The sequence below is a fragment of the Bidens hawaiensis genome, unplaced genomic scaffold (genome assembly GCF_021521415.1).
Source record: "Bidens hawaiensis isolate Kalapana, Puna unplaced genomic scaffold, B.hawaiensis_p1.1 tig00005179_1, whole genome shotgun sequence".
Lineage (NCBI taxonomy): Eukaryota > Viridiplantae > Streptophyta > Magnoliopsida > Asterales > Asteraceae > Bidens > Bidens hawaiensis.
In genome coordinates, this window is record NW_027491332.1 from 551064 (window position 1) to 563303 (window position 12240).

The 12240-nt window shown below is 42.3% G+C and overlaps 1 protein-coding gene across 1 annotated transcript; it reads left to right on the top strand.

Annotated features, from left to right (window-relative positions):
• The first annotated feature begins 8001 nt into the window (after positions 1 to 8001).
• LOC143629196 (uncharacterized protein At2g39920-like) lies at positions 8002 to 9411 on the top strand. Its single transcript, XM_077098534.1, has 4 exons — positions 8002 to 8103; positions 8173 to 8650; positions 8735 to 8935; positions 9043 to 9411. Exons 1-4 carry the CDS (start codon positions 8034 to 8036, stop codon positions 9233 to 9235), a joined length of 942 nt encoding a protein of 313 aa, XP_076954649.1. The 5' UTR covers positions 8002 to 8033; the 3' UTR covers positions 9236 to 9411.
• The last annotated feature ends 2829 nt before the right edge of the window (positions 9412 to 12240 follow it).

A 12240-nucleotide genomic window follows, 5' to 3' on the forward strand; every position in this document is an offset into this window, starting at 1 on the left:
GGGGCTACTACTGGGGTTCAGCAGGGAGACCCCCTTGGGCCCCTCCTCTTTGCTAACATTACACCCTCTTGTTCTCCGGGTACAAAATGACTGTAACCTCCCATTTTGTAACATCCCGAAATTTCAAGATAATATTATTATATTACTTAATAATAGAGGGAAAGTTTACTCGGGTTATCAGGAAATAAATAAAAGAATAGGAGTTGGTATGGGTCGGGCTAGTGTCGGGTGATGGATGTGGGTTATGGACTTGGATTAATAGAAATGGGTTAAATGAGAATGGGCCTTAGGTCCATGGGATTTCAGGGATATAAATATCCCCTAAACCCAAAATATCTTTCATTTTTCACCAAACTCCCTAACACACACACCAAGCACACCCAAAAACCGCCGCCGGCCGGGCCGAGAAAGAAAGAAGGATCGAGCGAGGTCCGGGTAAGAGAGAAAGATTAGTGGTGATACCAAGATAAACGAGATCCAAACAAGCTCAAAAGGTATGATTCTTGATCTTGGAAGTTTAAAGATCCGAGCTTTTAGTGTATAAACGACCAAAAATGGTCGGGAAGTGTAGTGGGTGGTATTGAACCTTAACAAGGGTGTTAAAATCGCCCGAAATGTTGATCAGAAACCGAAACAGCGGACATCTGGGCAACTTCGCCTTCATCTGGGCAACTTCGCCTTCATCTGGGCAACTTCGCCTTCAAGCGATAAACTTCGCCTGCAAGCTAAGTTCGCCTGATGAACTTCGCCTGCAAGCTAAGTTCGCCTGGTGACAAGTTCGCCTGAGGTTTAAGTTCGCCTGATGACAAGTTCGCCTGAGGTTTAAGTTCGCCTGATGATAAGTTCGCCTGAGGTTTAACTTCGCCTAAAGCTAAGTTCGCCTGAGGTTTAACTTCGCCTAAAGCTAAGTTCGCCTGAGGTTTAACTTCGCCTAAAGCTAAGTTCGCCTGAGGCTTAACTTCGCCTGAAGCCAAGTTCGCCCGAGGGTTAACTTCGCCTAAAGCCAAGTTTGATTAGAAAATAAATTATCAAGCGATAAGTTAAAGTAAGCTAATACTAGGCCACCAGATTAGATCAGACGAGTATTGATACGTGTAACTTGTACAGTCAGCCGAGCTCAGATAGAGAAGGGATTTACAGCTATCAGAAAAAGAAGCAGAATTCAGGTGAGTTTCTAGCCCCATTCCTTGTTATGTTTTCGGGGCTGTGTGCATACTCGATGTGTTGTTAATACATTTATCCTAAGTGATAAGTGTATGTCATATGTGATATGTGTGATAGATATGAATGATTGTTTGTCGGTACGCGAACGATCTTCGGATATTGCGCGTACTGTCAGGTTAAAAATAAAGGTACGAATATTATATATCGTAGATGTATGTATATTTCAAATGAATACTTGTCGGGGCGTGAACGATCTTCGGATATTGCACGTATCGACAAGGGGTATGGTTGTTAAATGAATGATGTAAAGAACGCCTAGAGTGTTCTTATGTTATAATGTAAGTATGTGTATATAGGTACACGAATGGCATGTGAGTTCTACGTTCGACATAGTAAGTTAGGATGGCAAATCCCTCTAGCTTCTGTCGGACATAGACTCGGCTGGTAATGGCGTAGTTAAGGACTGCGAGCCTTATACGTGAAGTAGATGATATATGTAAACGTAGATAAGGACTGCGAACCTTATACGTAATGTAGATAGGCGTCAGCATAGGAAAGGACTGTGAACCTTATACGTGCTGTATTTGTAGCATAGGGGAGGACTGCGAACCTCGTACGTGCTATGAATTAGGTTGCAACATAGGGAAGGACTGCGAACCTTGTACGTGTTGTGGATGTATTTCAGCATAGGAAAGGACTGTGAACCTTATACGTGCTGATTTTGTAGCATAGGGGAGGACTGCGAACCTCGTACGTGCTATGAATTAGGTTGCAACATAGGGAAGGACTGCGAACCTTGTACGTGTTGTGGATGTATTTCAGCATAGGAAAGGACTGTGAACCTTATACGTGCTGATTTTGTAGCATAGGGGAGGACTGCGAACCTCGTACGTGCTATGAATTAGGTTGCAACATAGGGAAGGACTGCGAACCTTGTACGTGTTGTGGATGTACTATGGTATAGGGAAGGACCGCGATCCTTGTACGTACCATAAACGGTGAACATAGGTAAGGACTGCGAATCTTGTACGTGTTCACGACCTTGAGTACAGGTATAGACGGTGAACTATGAACGTACTCTCGGTAGACTGAGGTTAGTGATTGTAGATATGTATGTATGTATGGTAGCAAGTATGTATGTAGAACAGAAGGATAACTAGTGAAGTATGGATATGTATCTACAGATATGTATGTATGTGTATGTATTGTATGGCGTTCGATTAACTAGAACTCACTCAGCGTAGCTGACTTTTAGTATGCACGCAGGTGAGCTGATTATAGAGTTAGCATGAGGATGACACACGGCATGGATTGAACGGCTGGCATCTGAAGAAAGAAGTAAAGATGTTTTAAATATAAAGTTTTGTGTTATGGTATCAAAGAAAAGATTTAATGTTTTGTAACAAATGATTGATGTTTTATATTCCGCGAAAAGTTTTAATAAACTCTGATTTGAAGAACTGTGTTTATGAGTAAATCCGACGCTAAAGTAGGGTCACCGGGTTCGGGACCTTACAAGTTGGTATCAGAGCATAAGTTCGAGAGATTTAAGCATCCTACATGCTTAGACTCGAACAGAGAATGGGATTTAAGTAAGAAAAGAAAGAAGATGCCAGTCCAAGAATGCCATGTGTCGCTCAAGCAAGATCAGTAAAGGTAAATTGTATGATTAAATGATATATGTTAATGAGAAGGAAAGATATGTGAACGATAAGGATAGAAGTAATTGATTGTTTGATGTGAGTAACTGCCTAAGTAGAACCAGCACAAAGAGACTCATAAAGGGAAGTGTATAGGACACGGAAAGCAATGTGATCAGCTAGTCACAGCTGGCCACTGTTATTACCCGTTAGCCTTGCTATCCTTGTACTATATAGTTCCTTGAGTGAGGATGTTTGTGTTGTCCCTTTTAGAATACTGATGGCTGGAGCTGGAGAATTTGTGGGAACTGGGGGTCGCACTGGACGTCGTGGCAGGCCTCGTCTTGTCCGGCAACCCTCGGTAGAAGAAGCTTCCCACACCGAAGATGAAGGAAGCGCCGCTGGAGGAGACCAGAACAACAACGAAGAAGTTCAACTTAGCCCTGCAGTTCAGGCAGCCATTGTTCAAGCTGTAGTTGCTGCTGTGAAGAACCTGAATCCCGAAGGATCTGCTGGAAGCCGTGAACGAACTGCTGAAGGGGCGGGTGGTGATGGTAGGAAGGATGGGGAAGGAGAAAGAGGGGCCTCGAGTGAGGATAAGTCTGTGAAAGTCGATGACAGGAGAAGAGGCCAAGGTGGGTGCAACTATAAGTCCTTCAAAGGATGCGACCCGCCAAAGCTGACTGGTTTGGGAGACGCAATCGCTACTCTCCAATGGATAGCCACAATGGACAAGGTTATCCGCATTAGCGAATGCCGTCCCGACCAAGCTGTGGGTTATGCTACACAGTCATTTGAGGAAGAAGCTATGTATTGGTGGGAAGGTGTGGAGCAGAGAAAGACTAGGGACGAGATCAAGGCGTTGAGATGGGACGATCTGAAGGAGTTGGTGATGAAAAAGTTCTGCGCAGATGCCGAGGTTGAAAGGACGGAGATGAAGTTCTTGAATTTAAAGGCCGGTATGATGACGCATCGTGAGTATACTACTGAATTCAACCGACTATCTAGGTTGGTGCCTGATATGGTTGACACCGAGGTCAAAAGAATCAAATGTTATGTGAGGGGATTGCCACAAAAAGTCCGCATGTTGGTCAGGGCAAATAAACCTGCTACTTTTGACTCTGCTGTTGAACTTGCAGAAGTGGTTTATGCTGACCTGGCTGAGGACGATGTGGTGGTGGAGGAAAAGAAGGAGAAGAAATGGGCTACCTCTGCTAAGCGGTCTGGCGAGATGGTGACAACAACTGATGAGAGGAAGGCCAAGGTTGGGAATAAGGATGCGTGTAAGACGTGTGGGCGAGTGCACCCGGGGGAATGCAGGATTGGGACAGACAGGTGCTATCGGTGCGGAAAGGGTGGGCATTACTCTCGAGACTGCCCTGATCGTCCAAAGTGCTACAAATGCGGAAAAGCTGACCACATGGCTAGGGATTGCAAGGAATCAGGGGCGGGAGGTGCGGAAAGATAAAGACTTGGGGAAACTGCAGAGAGGAACGCTTGATGAAGGAATAATTGTTCATGCAATGGTTTTATTAAGTTGCTTTTGCTTAAGGACTTGTTGTGTGTTAAGGTTTAAAACTTATGTTTATCAGTGACGTGTAATATATTGAGTTTGGTTATGAATGATTATTATGTTGTGATGAAAGGTTGTTTTAGACAATAGTGTTAAAAGTACTAATCGAAGCCCTTGGAGGTATGAGATGAGTTGTGGTACATCGAGGGTCTCATGGACAAGCTACCTTAAATAGCTAAAACACATGACCACCATTCGATGACTGCAAAGTCGGAAGTAAGAAGGATAACTCAGAAAGCGAAGGCAATTCAATAAAGCGTGTAAATATAAGAAGTTTTCCTTTTATAGGGAATAAGTTAGGTTTCGGGGACGAAACCTCTTTAAGGAGGGAAGACTTGTAACATCCCGAAATTTCAAGATAATATTATTATATTACTTAATAATAGAGGGAAAGTTTACTCGGGTTATCAGGAAATAAATAAAAGAATAGGAGTTGGTATGGGTCGGGCTAGTGTCGGGTGATGGATGTGGGTTATGGACTTGGATTAATAGAAATGGGTTAAATGAGAATGGGCCTTAGGTCCATGGGATTTCAGGGATATAAATATCCCCTAAACCCAAAATATCTTTCATTTTTCACCAAACTCCCTAACACACACACCAAGCACACCCAAAAACCGCCGCCGGCCGGGCCGAGAAAGAAAGAAGGATCGAGCGAGGTCCGGGTAAGAGAGAAAGATTAGTGGTGATACCAAGATAAACGAGATCCAAACAAGCTCAAAAGGTATGATTCTTGATCTTGGAAGTTTAAAGATCCGAGCTTTTAGTGTATAAACGACCAAAAATGGTCGGGAAATGTAGTGGGTGGTATTGAACCTTAACAAGGGTGTTAAAATCGCCCGAAATGTTGATCAGAAACCGAAACAGCGGACATCTGGGCAACTTCGCCTTCATCTGGGCAACTTCGCCTTCAAGCGATGAACTTCGCCTGCAAGCTAAGTTCGCCTGATGAACTTCGCCTGCAAGCTAAGTTCGCCTGGTGACAAGTTCGCCTGAGGTTTAAGTTCGCCTGATGACAAGTTCGCCTGAGGTTTAAGTTCGCCTGATGATAAGTTCGCCTGAGGTTTAACTTCGCCTAAAGCTAAGTTCGCCTGAGGTTTAACTTCGCCTAAAGCTAAGTTCGCCTGAGGTTTAACTTTGCCTAAAGCTAAGTTCGCCTGAGGCTTAACTTCGCCTGAAGCCAAGTTCGCCCGAGGGTTAACTTCGCCTAAAGCCAAGTTTGATTAGAAAATAAATTATCAAGCGATAAGTTAAAGTAAGCTAATACTAGGCCACCAGATTAGATCAGACGAGTATTGATACGTGTAACTTGTACAGTCAGCCGAGCTCAGATAGAGAAGGGATTTACAGCTATCAGAAAAAGAAGCAGAATTCAGGTGAGTTTCTAGCCCCATTCCTTGTTATGTTTTCGGGGCTGTGTGCATACTCGATGTGTTGTTAATACATTTATCCTAAGTGATAAGTGTATGTCATATGTGATATGTGTGATAGATATGAATGATTGTTTGTCGGTACGCGAACGATCTTCGGATATTGCGCGTACTGTCAGGTTAAAAATAAAGGTACGAATATTATATATCGTAGATGTATGTATATTTCAAATGAATACTTGTCGGGGCGTGAACGATCTTCGGATATTGCACGTATCGACAAGGGGTATGGTTGTTAAATGAATGATGTAAAGAACGCCTAGAGTGTTCTTATGTTATAATGTAAGTATGTGTATATAGGTACATGAATGGCATGTGAGTTCTACGTTCGACATAGTAAGTTAGGATGGCAAATCCCTCTAGCTTCTGTCGGACATAGACTCGGCTGGTAATGGCGTAGTTAAGGACTGCGAGCCTTATACGTGAAGTAGATGATATATGTAAACGTAGATAAGGACTGCGAACCTTATACGTAATGTAGATAGGCGTCAGCATAGGAAAGGACTGTGAACCTTATACGTGCTGTATTTGTAGCATAGGGGAGGACTGCGAACCTCGTACGTGCTATGAATTAGGTTGCAACATAGGGAAGGACTGCGAACCTTGTACGTGTTGTGGATGTATTTCAGCATAGGAAAGGACTGTGAACCTTATACGTGCTGATTTTGTAGCATAGGGGAGGACTGCGAACCTCGTACGTGCTATGAATTAGGTTGCAACATAGGGAAGGACTGCGAACCTTGTACGTGTTGTGGATGTATTTCAGCATAGGAAAGGACTGTGAACCTTATACGTGCTGATTTTGTAGCATAGGGGAGGACTGCGAACCTCGTACGTGCTATGAATTAGGTTGCAACATAGGGAAGGACTGCGAACCTTGTACGTGTTGTGGATGTACTATGGTATAGGGAAGGACCGCGATCCTTGTACGTACCATAAATGGTGAACATAGGCAAGGACTGCGAACCTTGTACGTGTTCACGACCTTGAGTACAGGTATAAACGGTGAACTATGAACGTACTCTCGGTAGACTGAGGTTAGTGATTGTAGATATGTATGTATGTATGGTAGCAAGTATGTATGTAGAACAGAAGGATAACTAGTGAAGTATGGATATGTATCTACAGATATGTATGTATGTGTATGTATTGTATGGCGTTCGATTAACTAGAACTCACTCAGCGTAGCTGACTTTTAGTATGCACGCAGGTGAGCTGATTATAGAGTTAGCATGAGGATGACACACGGCATGGATTGAACGGCTGGCATCTGAAGAAAGAAGTAAAGATGTTTTAAATATAAAGTTTTGTGTTATGGTATCAAAGAAAAGATTTAATGTTTTGTAACAAATGATTGATGTTTTATATTCCGCGAAAAGTTTTAATAAACTCTGATTTGAAGAACTGTGTTTATGAGTAAATCCGACGCTAAAGTAGGGTCACCGGGTTCGGGGCCTTACACATTTCATGCTTGGTACTTGGATGATGGGACTATTATTGGTGGTGCCAACGAAGTCGCTAAAGCCCTAGACATTATCAACTCGGAAGGGCTATCATTGGGGCTGCAACTTAATATTAAGAAAACCGAGGTTTTTTGGCCAGCGTGTAATGGGGTGAAAGTCAAAGATGGGCTCTTCCCTAGTGGGATTGGTAGACCAGAGAGGGGTAAAGCTCCTTGGAGGGGCTGTTAGTCGAGATCCCTACTTTATTAAGGAGTTGGCGAGGCGGAGAGCATCTCGTGCGGTTGATCTTATGAAACTCTTACCTTGCCTTAGGGATCCCCAGAGCGAACTCCTCCTGCTTAGGTCCTGCATGGGGGTTGCTAAGTTGCTTTTTGGGTTACGAACATGCCACCCCCATATGATGGATGATGCGGTATCCTGTTTTGATAAGGGGCTACGAGAAGCCATCGAAGACATAGTTGTATGTGAAGGCCCGTTCTTTGGTGATCTTCAGTGGCGACTTGCATCTTTGCCGATGCGCTTAGGGGGTTTAGGCCTTCTTTCGGCTCATGATGTTGGGGTTTACGCTTTTGTAGCGTCGAGGGCCCAGTCTTGGAAGCTACAGAATCACATCTTAAGGAATAGCGAAGTTGTCGACCTGGACCCAGACTACGTGCAGCCCTGGAACGCCTAAATGGCGCTCTCCCATATTATATAATATCATATGAGACTAATTTGTAAATCTGGTGTGGTAACAGAGTACTAAGAACAACTGTCCTGAAAGATGTCAGCATATGGCCACCAGATGGAGCGAGAATATTCCGCACACGGTCTCACAAGCGAAGACGGATCTGGTAAGTTATTTATGGAGGTGTAATTTTATTATTAAATGATTAAATCGTGTTGTTCGTGTGATGTTGCAGACATGGGAAGTCAGTTTAGAATGGAATCCGTGATCTATATGTCATCATGTGCTGCAACTGTATTCGTTGGTGGACTCGTGATAGTTGGAATATTGTTGATGACTTTGCTCACTGCATTGACTGTAATGTTACAGTCTTGTCAAAGTCGAGAAGCTGGAGTTGTTGAAGCTGTTAAATCCGATCATCAGCATCATCATAATCATATTCATAATCATCATCATGATTATTGTAAAGTGGCTGCATTAAACGCGGAGATTAATAACTTTGAAGGTTATACTCTGCCTGAATTTTGCAAGAATTTTGCGGTCAAGTACATAAAAGAAGGTCATTACATGAGAGAATTGAATAATTCAGTGTCATTAGTTGAGAATTACTTCGATGGAGTTACACCGAAAGCTGATGGTCATGATGTCGTGTTAATGGATATAGATGACTTTCTTCCTATCAATTATTTGGGTGCTAATCCGTTGTTGTACGGGTAATGAACGATTCTGTTAAAGTTGATGTAATAAAATCTAATGGACTAAGAAATTAAAATTTTCTAATAACTTTTATGGTGCAGATACAATCGATACGGTAATGGTGATTGTGTCAGAGAGGCGAAACATATGAAACATGTTTTCTTGGTTGATTTGTACAAAAAACTTGAATCTAGTGGATGGCCGTTGGTTTTGTTATCGAGGAAGCCTGAAAAGCTACGAGACACCGTCGTTGAGAGCCTTAAGTCAGCTGGATGCGACGGTTGGTCAAAGTTAATCATGAGGTAATTATAAAATAATGAAAATCCCGTCAGATATAATATTAAGTATTATTATTTCGTTAATCAACTATTTATAAGAGTACGTAAATAGTTGTTAAAATTTGGTGCAGATCTAATGACGGGATGAAAATGGACACACGCGATTACTTTTTGAAACAGAAAACGGAGATTGAATCCGAGGGTTACAACATTCAGGCTGTGATCAGCAGCCATATGGATATGTTAGTAGGTCCGTTTATGAAAACACGAAACTTCAAGCTTCCGAACCCTCTTCCTGTTGGTCCAGCTCAGAACACTGCATAAGTTTGTGCAGCATTGTATATAGGTTTTTTATGGTTATATTTTTCAGGTACAAGATTGGGAATCAAGCTGAGATTATTATTTTTGTTTTTCTACTTTTGTATCAATCAACACATGAGGACCACATATATTAATGTTATGTATATTGGTTTGATTTCAGAAAAGGAATGTTTGAATTATTCTGTTTAAATGATGATGAATTTTTGTGGGGCCTTCACTTGTTACATCTATCAGTTTCTTGTTTTCTTTTTGCCTTGAGTCCAGTCTAGATATAATATGTATGGATACATGCTCTGCATCGAATACCCATTTTTAATACGAAACGAAGAAAACTGTAGAAAAACTCGTATGTTTTACTTTAAATGTTGGAGCAGTTAGTTCAAAGGCATAGGAACTGTTGGATTATTTTCGGTTTACTTGGACTGGAAGAAGAGGAACAAAGTGGAAGGAGTCATGGACCTACTAACTAACCAACTTAGCTATCATGGAGTAATACGTGGGAGTCTGCACGTTATTGTTTTTATTATATATAGCCTTTATGTTAGTTTGTTTAGTATAACAAAAAAAAAAAAAGAAGAAAAACTCAGTACTTTCAATTTCCAATTTCCTTTGTAATCGTTCATTTTCAGTTTGAATATAAACCAGAAAATCGTCCCAAATCTTTTCTTTATTTCCGATTAACTTTGCATCTGTTTACCAACACTTGGTATCAGAGCTTCGTTTATGCCAAAGTATCCCCGTTTTGCAAACATGTCAATTACTACAACTCAACCGAAGGAGAGTACCGGTGTCCCGTTTCAATGTCCGATGCTCACAGCTGTTAATTACACAACCTGGTCAATCAAGATGGAAGCCATTCTAGATGCCCATGGTTTATGGGAAGCTATTGAAGTTCCGGCTGGAGCGACGGTAGACGAGAAGAATAACAAGTTGTGTCGGGCATTCATTTATCAAGCCATCCCGGAGGATATTCTCATGCAAGTCGCCAAGAAGAAGACAACAAAAGAAATTTGGGATTCCTTGGAAACGAGGTATCTCGGTGCTGATCGAGTAAAGAAGGCGAGACTACACACGTTAAAAAGTGAGTTTGAGGCTATACAAATGAAGGATGGGGAGTCCGTAGATGATTTTGCCGGAAAATTAAGTGGCATGATCTCTAAATTTAGTAGCCTTGGGGAAACTCTTGAAGATGGTGTTCTAGTCAGAAAGTTGTTCGATTCTGTTCCCGAGAAATTCATCCAGTTAATAGCCTCGATCGAGCAGTGTTCAGATGTGGACACGATGCCATTTGAGGAGGCAGTTGGAAGGATGAAAGCATATGAAGATCGAATTAAGTTGCGCAGCGGGAATTCGAGTAAAGAAGCCAACCTTCTGTTCTCAAAAGCAGAAGGTTCTCGACATCAGAAAACTTCGGGGAGAAGTTTCACTCCAAACGGGCGAGGTCGTGGTTCGCATTACCAAGACAGAGGAGACCGAAGCGGTACACGTGGAAGGGGTAATTCACGTGGAAGAGGAAATCACGGAGGTTTTACAGGGCATAGAGATTCTGGGCACAACAATCGGAACACGAGAGATAAGCAACACATAAGATGTTTTAAGTGTGACTAATATGGCCACTACGCATCGAAATGCACTGATGTAAAGGAGAAAGAAGGTGAAGCAAACTTAACACACTCACAAGAGGATGAAGGTGAAGTGAACTTGAGTGTATGTGGTGAAAAAGTAGATTCAATGGTATTATTGAATGAAGATAAAGTGTACACGGATCAAGTTCAGGCAAATGGTGAAACGAAAAAAAACACATGGTATTTAGATAATGGGGCTAGCAACCATATGACGGGGGTCAGGGAATTCTTTTCAGAACTGAACGAGATGGTAACTAGACATGTACGGTTTGGAGACGGTTCAAAAGTTCAGATTATGGGCAAAGGAACAATCCTTTTGGATTGTAAAAATGGTGACCAGAAGATAGTGGAAGATGTATACTATATTCCGGCGTTGAAGAACAACATTTTGAGTCTTGGGCAAATGACAGAAGATGGGTACGAAGTGGTGATGGTGCAGGAATATTTAAGGGTTTTTGATAAAAACAAGAGGCTAATTATGAAGGTGCAGAGGTCGCGAAACCATTTATACAAGATGGTGTTACACATCGCACAACCGGTATGTTTGGCCACAAATGTGGATGAAGAGGCGTGGTTATGGCATGCTCGGTTGGGTCATGTGAATTTTCGGGTTATAGAGTTGATGGTCAAAAAGAAGTTGGTGCATGGAGTTCCATGCATTCAGCACCCAACACAAGTCTGTGATGGGTATTTAATTGCCAAGCAAACCCGACATTCGTTTCCATTGGAGGCTCAATGGCGAGCAAACAAACCATTGGAATTACTTCATGCGGATCTATGCGGACCAATAACGCCTCAAACCGTAGGGGGTAATCGGTATTTCTTCTTGATTGTTGATGACTACTGCAGATTTATGTGGGTGTATGTCATTAAATCAAAGGATGATGCATTCACAGTGTTCAAGCAATTCAAGGCCCAAGTCGAAAACGAGAGTCCATACAAAGTGGTTACTTTACGAACGGATCGAGGAGGTGAGTTCACTTCTAATCAGTTTAACGAGTTTTGCAGCCGAGAAGGAATTAAGAGACAGCTAACGGCACCCTACACCCCTCAACAAAATGGGGTTGTAGAGCGCCGAAACCGAACCGTTCTTGAGGTTACAAGGTCATTATTGAAGACGATGAGTGTCCCGGATGTGTTATGGGGTGAAGCGGTTCGCCATTCCGTTTACATTTTAAACCGAGTCACGACAAAGGGGGTGAAGGGTATGACACCATACGAAGGATGGAAGAAACGTAAGCCGAATCTTCAACACCTGAAGATGTTTGGTTGTGTTGCACATGTTAAACGACCAAGCAATCAACTAACGAAGCTAAATGACAGAAGTACAGCCATGGTCTACTTGGGTGTGGAATCTGGAAGTAAAGCGTATCGGATGTATAA

Coding starts and splice junctions, on each gene's coding strand:
- LOC143629196 (XM_077098534.1), top strand. CDS start 8,034: ATGTCAGCATATGGCCACCAGATGGAGCGAGAATATTCCGCACACGGT. Junction 8,651..8,734: donor GCTAATCCGTTGTTGTACGG/GTAATGAACGAT, acceptor TTTATGGTGCAG/ATACAATCGATACGGTAATG. Junction 8,936..9,042: donor TGGTCAAAGTTAATCATGAG/GTAATTATAAAA, acceptor AATTTGGTGCAG/ATCTAATGACGGGATGAAAA.